Genomic DNA, 11,659 nt, shown 5'->3' on the forward strand with positions numbered 1-11,659 from the left:
GCACTGAAGGAAGCATGAGCTCGGCCCTGGCCTCCCTGGCTGTGGGGGACTGGTGTAGCGCTGGTGTAGGGCTGGTGTAGTGCCCAGGATCACTTAGGAAATTGGCAACGGGTGAAAAAAATGGGTTACAAAAATCGCGGGATAAAAATTATGAATTAAAAAAAAAAAGATATGGCCGTCATTACAGTCAGACTTGCACGCTGTCAGCGGAACGCTAGCTGCCACAGGCTAGCATTCAGGACGCCACAGCCACCACACCGGGGGTTTCCCCTTCCCCTTCTTGAAGCTGGATGTGTCGTTAGTGGATGCAGAACATTGACTGCGGTTGCTGTATATATATATATATATATAAAACAAATATTTGCTTAAACATTATGTATTAGAAGATTTGCACAGATTTTCACAATTTAAAAAAAAAAAATAGCAGATCTACAAGCTCATAGCGTGGCACGAAGTGACACGCTATGAGCTTGTAGATCTGCTATTTTTTTTTGAAGAGCCAAAGTATATAGACATATGGTTAAAGTCGTTAAAAATAATTGCGACACAATATTAACTCATTTTGCTGGGGACCCCCTTGGTACCCCCCCCCCCAATTACCCATCCCCCGAGCTGGGGGAAAGTAGTGAAAAAGAACAGAATAGGAAGAAAAAAAACAGAACAGAGAAGAGGAGGGGATCAAAAGAAAGTAGAAAGCTAATAAAATCTAGATTAAAAACAGAGGGGTGCAACGCAGAGGCCTGCGGGGGAGGGGTTGACTCCGAAAAGGATGTTTATGAATTATTTATAAAGACAATATGACACATAAAACAGCAACTTTGTAGATAGCTAGCTAGCTAGCTAGCTACATAGATGCCATTATCTAGATAGATAATACACCAGGGGCGTCAATTGGGTATGGCAGGCTATTGCAGCTGCCATACCCTGGCTCCAGGGAAGAAAAAAAAAAGAAGTACTTTTTTGATAATAAATCGGGAAAATCAGGCAAAAATAAGAATTAAATAACATAACCCTAACCTAACCCGAATCCTAACCCTAAAACCGAAATAAAGTAACCAAAAACTGGAAAAAAACGAACCCAACTCGCCCAGAACCGCACAAAAATTTCGCGCGTGCATGCTGCCATACCTTAGCTTTTGCTGAACTGACGCCACTGTAATACACATGTGTATACAGCATGCGTGTGTATTTTTTTATACATTTGAAAACTTGTGAAATGAGACATTCGGCACAATGAGTACTTTCTACTCTTGTACTTTAGGCACATTTCGATACCAATACTTTTGTACTTTTACTCAAGTAAATTTCGAATTCCGGACTTTTACTTGTAACAGAGTATTTCTACATTGCTGTATTGATACTTTTACTTAAGTCTTAAGTAAGTACATTTCGAAGTGGTTGAGTTACAGGGTGATTAACATTAGAAACAGTAGAAAATCAGTACAAAGCGTATTGTAAGTGTAGGCTACTCAGTGTTACTGTGAAACTGGGCCTTGAGTGGGCCTGGCCGAGTTTGTGCGGGGCAGAAACGCGCGCGAAGCGCGTGCATTTTGTTTTACATCAATTAATTATAAGCCCGTGCGTGCGTGTAGGAGTAACTGGGGGAACTGGGGGGGGGGATTGTTATAGTATACCCTCCAAAAAAATCTAGAACACACCACTGTCTTAATGGGTTAACCCATTGAGACCTGGAACTGTCTCATTTTTAGATTTGAGCTAAAAAGCATTATTTTACACTTTGGGCTATTCAAAAATAGCAGATATACAAGCTCATAGCGCGGCACCGAGTGCCTATGGGGTTAGAACAGACTCAAAATTATCTGTATCCGTGAAAGCAGATTTGTACTCGTAGAGACAATTCGCAACAAACAGTCTGTAAGTGTAAATCAGATTTGTACTTGTAAAGTACAATTCGTAACTCAAATATCAACATCTGTAACTCAAATATCAACATCTGTAACTCAAATATCAACATTTGTAACTCGTGTATCAACATTTGTAACTCGTGCATCAACATTTGTGTGTCAACTTATACATTTTAGAAGGAGATTTATTTGTGACTTTCCACCGATTTGTGTGAGTAATTATGAGACTCTTTTACCACACTGTTTTGTCATATGATTCGTAACTTGTAAAAAATAAAATCACCTATTTATGCAGAGTCATTTGTATTTGTGTATCTAAATGTACAACTCGTAAATCAACATTTGTGTGTCAACTTAAGACATTATAAACGCAAATGTAGCTGTGACTAATTTTGAGACTATGCTGGTGTTCAAACAGTCTCATATATATTCGTATCTGTAAATAAGATTTGTACCTATTTTCACATTTGTAACTCAAATAACAACATCTGTATGTCATATATGAACATTTGTAAGTCAACTTTGAAATTATAAAACTAAATGTAGCTGTTAATGTACACGGATCTGTGTGACGAATTATGAGACTGTTGTCCTGTGTTAAATGCAAACAGATCTGTGACTCGTGTTGGGAGCAGTACCGAGTGCCTCCGCTAGATGGCGGTGTGAGTACACGATATGCTCGGCTACATGATTTGCTCGGGGTCCTGCGCTTGCTACCGACGTCACACACTATGATTGGTTGTACGTCTGAACGATGACGTGGCACATTGTGATTGGCTTGTGGCTTTTTTTCTTTTCAAAACTTTATTGAACACTGTTACAAATCACACAAATCAGTGTTACGTTATGGATAAGTGTTGTTTATTATTTTAAAATGAACGTCTTTTTCCAGTGGTAACCTATTCATATCATTGATAATTAAATAAGTTTGAAGAGGCTTAATGGTGATTATTTAGTGAATTATGGACAATTTGTTTGTTTTAACAGAACGTTTAGAACGTTTTATTAAATAAGTTTTATAGAGGCTTGATTATTTAGTGAATTATGGATAATTTGTTTGTTTTAACATAACGTTAATAATATGTTTTTGCGATAATATATTTGTGTCTCTATAATATTAATATATGATAATATATAATAATATATAAAGATATCCCCTGGTTCTTTTTGAGTTCAAAAAGTACCACCAGGTCTCTGCGGAGGGGGGTCCGCTCCACCCAACCACGTACCCAGCATCGGGGTGCCTTGGTCTGGGTAGAGAGGGACCGCCAAAGGGGGTCCCTGGTTCTTTTTGAAAAATACAAAAAATCTTCTAAGTACAAAGTACCACCAGGTCTCTTTTTGAAAAATACAAAAAATCTTCTAAGTACAAAGTACCACCAGGTCTCTGCGGACCCCCCTCCGCAGAGACCTGGTGGTACTTAAAAGATTTTTTGTATTTTTCAAAACGAACCAGGGACCCCCTTTGGCGGTCCCTCTCTACCCAGACCAAGGCACCCCGATCCTGGGTACGTGGTTGGGTGGAGCGGACCCCCCTCCGCAGAGACCTGGTGGGCCGGACTGGGACCAAAATTCAGCCCTGGCATTTTGGTCCGAACCGCCCCCCCCCGCCCCCCGCCCCCCCCCCCCCCCCCCTTTGTCAATGGGGGGGGGGGGGGGGGGCGTTTCACTGCTCCAGCCCAGCCCTGCACATGAACTCTGCAGCCGCACTGAGGCCCCTGCTGGAAAGCATCCCAGCCCAAACACTAATGTAACTAATAATTGGGCCGCGCGACCCGGAAATTAGCATAATAATCCTAAAACGGGAGCAAAAATATTTTGCTCAAAATGGCCAGTCCACCCCTGCTTTGTACTTAGAAGATTTTTTGTATTTTTCAAAAAGAACCAGTGGATATCTTTATATATTATTATATATTATCATATATTAATATTATAGAGACACAAATATATTATCGCGAAAACATATTATTAACGTTATGTTAAAACAAACAAATTATCCATAATTCACTAAATAATCAAGCCTCTATAAAACGTATTTAATAAAACGTTCTAAACGTTCTGTTAAAACAAACAAATTGTCCATAATTCACTAAATGATCACCATTAAGCCTCTTCAAACTTATTTAATTATCAATGATTTTTTGTATTTTTCAAAAAGAACCAGGGGATATCTTTATATATTATTATATATTATCATATATTAATATTATAGAGACACAAATATATTATCACGAAAACATATTATTAACGTTATGTTAAAACAAACAAATTATCCATAATTCACTAAATAATCAAGCCTCTATAAAACTTATTTAATAAAACGTTCTAAACGTTCTGTTAAAACAAACAAATTGTCCATAATTCACTAAATAATCACCATTAAGCCTCTTCAAACTTATTTAATTATCAATGATATGAATAGGTTACCACTGGAAAAAGACGTTCATTTTAAAATAATAAACAACACTTATCCATAACGTAACACTGATTTGTGTGATTTGTAACAGTGTTCAATAAAGTTTTGAAAAGAAAAAAAGCCACAAGCCAATCACAATGTGCTACGTCATCGTTCAGACGTACAGCCAATCATAGTGTGTGACGTCGGTAGCAAGCGCAGGACCCCGAGCAAATCATGTAGCCGAGCATATCGTGTACTCACACCGCCATCTAGCGGAGGCACTCGGTACTGCTCCCAACACGAGTCACAGATCTGTTTGCATTTAACACGGGACAACAGTCTCATAATTCGTCACACAGATCCGTGTACATTAACAGCTACATTTAGTTTTATAATTTCAAAGTTGACTTACAAATGTTCATATATGACATACAGATGTTGTTATTTGAGTTACAAATGTAAAAATAGGTACAAATCTTATTTACAGATACGAATATATATGAGACTGTTTGAACACCAGCATAGTCTCAAAATTAGTCACAGCTACATTTGCGTTTATAATGTCTTAAGTTGACACACAAATGTTGATTTACGAGTTGTACATTTAGATACACAAATACAAATGACTCTGCATAAATAGGTGATTTTATTTTTTACAAGTTACGAATCATATGACAAAACAGTGTGGTAAAAGAGTCTCATAATTACTCACACAAATCGGTGGAAAGTCACAAATAAATCTCCTTCTAAAATGTATAAGTTGACACACAAATGTTGATACACGAGTTACAAATGTTGATATTTGAGTTACAGATGTTGATATTTGAGTTACAAATGTTGATATTTGAGTTACGAATTGCACTTTACAAGTACAAATCTGATTTACACTTACAGACTGTTTGTTGCGAATTGTCTCTACGAGTACAAATCTGCTTTCACGGATACAGATAATTTTGAGTCTGTTCTAACCCCATAAGTGCCGCGCTACGAGCTTGTAGATCTGCTATTTTTGAAAAAACGTGAAAATGTGTGCAAATCTTTGAATACATATATTTTCAAAGCGAACATTTTTAACTCAAATCGTTGCCTCTGGGGGACCCTGGGACATCATATTTTGATGGGGGTCCGCGGCCAAATACATATGATTTTGGGGGTCCTTGACATGAAAAAGATTGGAGCACCACTGATATAGAAACATAAGTTTTTCAGAAAACTGTTGAGATTTAGGAGACATGTAGAATCGGCTTCAGGTCTTAATGGGTTAAGTAAGTAAATTTGACTACTTTTTCCACCACCCCTTTGTTTATGAAAATGTGCTACACGACGAAAGCACTGCTTTGCTCGTGAGGATAAAGTGATTGTAGTCTAGAGTGGTGTGGGGGGGGGGGGGGGGGGGGGGGAGGGGTGTGGTGGGGGGGGGGGTAGTTTGGACCCCCTGCTGAAGGAAGAATTCAATACAATAAGCAGCAGCTCTGTTGCTACGGTGTCTCTGAGAGGACAAAAAAAGCCCAAAAGGAAGGTCGCTCTCGCTCTGTTTGTCTTCTTCTTCTCATCCTCTTTGCTTTAGTCCTTTAAGTCAATATATGAACATCCTGGGAGACCAGATGAGATTGTCTGCTGCACAGTGTGTAGTGTGTGTGTGTGTGTGTGTGTGTGTGTGTGTGTGTGTGTGTGTGTGTGTGTGTGTGTGTGTGTGTGTGTGTGTGTGTGTGTGTGTGTGTGTGTGTGTGTGTGTGTGTGTGTGTGTGTGTGTGTGTGTGTGTGTGTGTGTGTGTCTGGTTTCATTATAAACCTCTGTTGAGTGTTTCGGACGGTTTAAGAGGACATGGCGCGTTAGCCCAGATAGATCCACGATATGGTGGCCACAGCAACCACAGTCAGTGTGTGTGTGTGTGTGTGTGTGTGTGTGTGTGTGTGTGTGTGTGTGTGTGTGTGTGTGTGTGTGTGTGTGTGTGTGTGTGTGTAGGGGCCCCTACAAGGGCACAAAGATGTCTGAGTGAGACAGAGTGAAGGTCAAGAGCCCGCTGGGGGGGGGGGGGTAAAGAAAAGAGAGACCACACTGGGAAATCCTGAGTGTTTCATTTAACAGTGAGGGGCTCTTTTTCCCCCCTGGCTGAAAACGCCAAAAAGCTGAAAACAGCAAAACGCTCGCCTAAAAAAAAACTGCTTCCAAACGCCCCAAGTTGAAACTATTTGGTTAAAAGGTTATATCTCTATATTGCGATAGTACTAATTACTAATTGCTATAGAGTGTTTGTTCAGTAACAGGAGTCTCCATGTCTCTCCAGCTCTTTATTAAACAGAAAATAAACTTTCAGGTGTGTGAAAAAAAATGTAGCCAATCAGGAGAGAGTACCCACTTATCAACTTATTTTTTTTTATAGTGGTGCAGTTCCAATGTTGTCTGCTCATTTCTTTGTGTCATCACTTCCAATTTCACTTGTTTAATCTATATCCTGTCTGAGTTCTCTATCCTGATTGGATAAAATTGGTGTCCTGACCTGAAAATGCATTTTCTGTTTATCAAAGAGCTGGAGAGAGAATGGAGACTCCTGTTACTGAACAAACACTCTATAGCAATGAGTACTATCAGAACATAGAGCTATTTAACACTTATTTTAACCAAAGAAAATCACTTACCCTACCTCTAGCTTTACTTGGCATATAAAAACGTGACTTCTCTATATTTGGGAAAACAATGCTACTGTATAGAAATAGATGTACAGAATATTCAGTTTAACCCACTAAGACCTGGAACGCATCTGTGTCATTTTTAGATTTGAGCTAAAAAGCATTATTTTACACTTTGGCTATTTTTGAAAAATCGTGAAAATGTGTGCAAATCTTTGAATACATACATTTCTTAAAGCGAACATGTTTAACTCAAATCTTTGCTTCTGGGGGGTCCCTGGAACATAATATTTCGAGATGGGGGGGGTCCGCGGCCAAATACGTATCATTTTGGGGGTCCTTGACATGAAAAAAAGATGTAGAAACATAGGTTTTTCGGGGGAAAACGTCGGGCTGTAAAATAAAGCGTTCTCATTTACCGGTGGGCGTGACGGCGACGGGCCCCATGTCCGCCCTCTTCTTCACGATGCTCCGCCACTGGCCGCCGTCCTCGTGCGTCCACTCCTGCCCCGTGCACGCGTACGCGCCCTCGTCGGCCGCCGACGCCCCCGACACCACCAGGCCGAACGCGCCGCTGCCGCTCTGCCCGGGCACCAGCCGGACGCCCCCGTCGGCGTAGCGCCGCGCGTACTTGTGGCCCGTGACCACGCCCCCCTGGGGCCCGAACGTGAGGATGTCGTCCTGGAGGGGGAGGGGGGGGGGAGGGGGGAGGGGGGAGGGGGGGGGGGGGGGAGGGGGAAGGGGGGGGAGGGGGGGGGGGTCACAATTGTAACATATTAGTTTTTGCAATGATTCTGTTTTGCATAATCTACATCAGTGGTTTTCAACCAGTGGTCCGGGGGACCACCAATGGTCCTTGAGGGAGTTCCAGGGGGTTCCCAGCTAAATGATAGATAGGAACCAAATGGACCCTTAAGGGTCTGTAACTCTGAGAGTGTAACAAATGGAACCAAATGGACCCGTTAGGGTCCATTTGGTTCCATTTGTTACACTCTCAGAGTTAAATTAACATTGATTTTATGATAAAAATTGGGGTCCCAGAGATAGAAATGCCATTAAATGGGGGTCTGTAGCCTAATGCATGTCAAACTGGGGGGTCCTTGAAATTGAAATGGTTGAGAATCACTGCTAGAGCCGTAAAAATCGTCTCTTATTGGGGGTCCCTGGCATAACTTTTCAAATGGCGGTGCCTGGGCTAATGTGTGTCAATTTGGGGGTCCTTGACACAAAAAAGGTTGAAAACCACTGATCTACATAATCGTCGTAATCATTTCCAAGTTGGAAAATGTTTGTATATTTCCAAACATTTTCTAAAATAGCGGAAATAGCAGATCTACAAGCTCAAAACGCGTCACGTTGTGACCATAGACTGTATAAATGAGATGGACAAAGCCACTCCCCTGCTTTCTACAGACCGAAAATGAAGCCGATTGTTCCAAGACTGTGGGTCCGCCATCTTTCAATATCGCGTCATATCGCGTCATATCCTGCAGAATGAGACCAGACCATTATTGGTTGGGTAGCTTGTCAATCAAGAACGGGGGGAATGATTGCTATTGGTTGTGTAGCTTGTCAATCAAGCTACACAACCAATAGTCACTGCCCATCTTTCGCCGCAGGCTGAAAACCCACCTCTTCAGGAAACACTACCCTTCCTCTTTGTCTGGCCTACTTGTTGTTAACTAGTTGTAGGAACTATTGTTGTATTGTTGTATTGGATCTATTAGCTCGTGCTCATTTGATTTGGCTATTTTATCTCATGTGTTTATGAAAGTAGGTAGCTGATATATTGCACTTTTACCTTAGCGCTAGGTATACTCTTGGTTGCTTGTTTTTACAGGAAATGCACTTAAGACCTCTGGTGATTAGTAGTTTCGTTCCCTACCTATGTTGAATGCACTTATTGTAAGTCGCTTTGGATAAAAGCGTCTGCTAAATGACTGTAATGTAAATCATCCCACCCCTCCTAGAGAATAGCCTACTTTATCGTCAATTTTAAAATAAATGGGACCATAACTTAGCAAAACGCATATCCTGATGATTGAAAGGAGACTTTAAACTAGCGACTGGAAGCATATAGTATTTATGACAATTTTTATTACGGTAAGAAAATCGAGTCTAAAGTTTGTCAAAAAACCCATTCACTTAAAAACAGCGCCACTCTGGCCATTCATAAGCTTCCGTGTTGGCCTCGTCGTAAATATCCAAGACTTGCCCCTTGGTTGCGACACGTTTTCAGCTTGCAGATCTGCTATTTCCACTAATCACGTTTTTTTCTTTTTTGTATAAAGTAAGTATAAAGTTATCAAATTACGCTAGTTATTTGTCATACCTGGCCCTGTGCACCTTTCCTTCACGAAGCCTAGCGGTCGATCTACACCCGACTTTTCAAAGCGCGCGTAATATGCGTGGAATTTGCCGCGCGCGTACAGTGCGTTTGGAAAGATCCAATTGATGTCAATGATAGCGGCTACACCGGGCGCGCTGATACGCGAGCCCCGCGTACGCAGGCTTTAAAATAGGACTGGATCTAAAAGGGCGCGTGTGCGTATATACGCGCGCCTCGCTTTGAAAGGTCTGGTGTACAGTAGATCGGCCGTAAAAAGCCTGAACAGAAATGTATATATTTTATTTGTATTAACCCATTGAGACCTGAAGCCGATTCTACATGTCTCCTAAATCCCAACAGTTTTCTGAACAACGTATGTTTCTATATCAGTGGTGCTCTATCTTTTTCATGTCAAGGACCCCCACAATTATATGTATTTGGCCGCCGACCCCCATCAAAATGTTTTGTTCCAGGGACCCCCAGAAGCAAAGATTTGAGTTAAAAATGTTCGCTTTAAAAATATATATATTCAAAGATTTGCACACATTTTCACGAATGTTCAAAAATAGCAGATCTACAAGCTCGTAGCGCGGCACTCGGTGCCGCGCTACGAGCTTGTAGATCTGCTATTTTTGAATAGCCCAAAGTGTAAAATAATGCTTTTTTAGCTCAAATCTAAAAATGACACAGTTCCAGGTCTTAATGGGTTAATACATGCACCAATAGCGCTCAACGACAGAAACACAATGAAATCGTTATTAAATCGCAATTATTTGAGCGACAAACCGATCGTCCAGTAAAAACGTCACGATCGCCGACTGATCTATACCTGGGGGGCGGAGCCCTTCCTCAGCGACCAGGTGACGGACAGGTAGGTGGGGTGGGCCAGCTGGCGGGTTACGTTGCAGGACAGCGTGATGTCACTTCCCTCCGGGACCACGGGGGGCGGGGCCTGTGGCGAGACGGCGAGGGTGTCGGGGATGACTGGGGAGAGAGAGAGAGAGAGAGAGAGAGAGAGAGAGACATAAAATAAATTGATATAAATATGGGAAAAATGGATTGGCTTTTTTCGAGTGGAACCAAGATTCTCCGTAGAATGAAACCAAATGGACCCATAAGGGTCCATTTGGTTTCATTCTACGCTCTCAAGAGTTAAACATCTATTTAAGGGTCCATTTGGTTACCAACTCTCCATCCATTAGCTCCAACTCACTCACTCACTCTTACACTCACTCACTCACTCACTCTTACACTCACTCACTCACTCACTCACTCACTCATTACATTACATTACAGTCATTTAGCAGACGCTTTTATCCAAAGCGACTTACAATAAGTGTATTCAACATAGGTAGGGAACGAAACTACTAATCACCAGAGGTCTTAAGTGCATTTCCTGCAAAAAACAAGCAACCAAGAGTATACCTAGCGCTAAGGTAAAAGTGCAATATATCAGCTACCTACTTTCCTAAACAGATGAGACAAAATAGCAAAATCAAATGAGCAGTGAGCACGAGCTCAGACAAATAAGTGAATCGACTAAACAAGATCCAATAAAACAATACAAAACTAAAACAAGAGTTCGTACAACTAGTTAACAACAAGTAGGCCAGGCAAAGAGGAAGGGTAGTGTTTCCTGAAGAGGTGGGTTTTCAGCCTGTGGCGAAAGATGGGCAGTGACTATGCTGTCCTGACTTCAGTGGGAAGTTCATTCCACCACTGTGGGGCCAGAACAGAAAAAAGTTGTGACCGTGTCGATCGACCAGACCGTGTCGATCGACTCACTCACTCACTCACTCACTCACTCACTCACTCACTCTTACACTCTCTCTCTCAGAGTTTTAGAGTTGATGCTACCCAGTGCCATCTATTAGAGAGTTACGCCAACTCCGTTCTCTTCTTCGGGCCAGGTCTCTTCTACATACACATACATTGACGAATAGTGACAAATCCTTAAACCGGAAGTTCATGGAATGCATTGAAGTCGACGGCTCCTTGTCACTATTTCCAGCTTACATGATGAACCACGTGACCGACGCTGTTTCTGACCCCTCATTGGCGCAACTCTTTGAAAAAATTGTGAAAACGTGTGCAAATCTTTGAAAATATATATTTTTAAAGCGAACATTTTTAACTCAAATCTTTGCTTCTGGGGGGTCCCTGGAACAAAGTATTTTGATGGGGGTCCGCGGCCAAATACATATAATTCTGGGGGTCCTCGACATGAAAAAGATTGAGCACCACTGATATAGAAACATACGTTTTTCAGAAAACTGTTGAGATTTAGGAGACATGTAGAATCGGCTTCAGGTCTCAATGGGTTAACTGTGAGACCCTTACGGGTTCATATGAACACCGTCAGGGTTACATAAACACTGAGGGGTCTAGAGTGTGCATGACTCAGGACTGTATGGACACCTGCCAAGCAAACCTCCG

General features: G+C 41.6%; 1 protein-coding gene across 1 annotated transcript in view; it reads right to left on the reverse strand.

Annotated features, from left to right (window-relative positions):
- The window catches only part of ptgfrnb (prostaglandin F2 receptor inhibitor b), a 150,343-nt gene that overhangs the window by 85,479 nt on the left and 53,205 nt on the right, over positions 1-11,659 (reverse strand). The window contains exons 4-5 of the mRNA XM_084050559.1: positions 10,053-10,207; positions 7,314-7,575 (exon numbers count right to left, since the gene is read on the reverse strand). Of these exons, the coding sequence (XP_083906685.1) occupies positions 7,314-7,575; positions 10,053-10,207 (417 nt within the window). The remainder of the gene's footprint in view (positions 1-7,313; positions 7,576-10,052; positions 10,208-11,659) is intronic.

The sequence above is a fragment of the Gymnoscopelus microlampas genome, assembly GCF_963454915.1.
Source record: "Gymnoscopelus microlampas genome assembly, chromosome: 24".
NCBI lineage: Eukaryota > Metazoa > Chordata > Actinopteri > Myctophiformes > Myctophidae > Gymnoscopelus > Gymnoscopelus microlampas.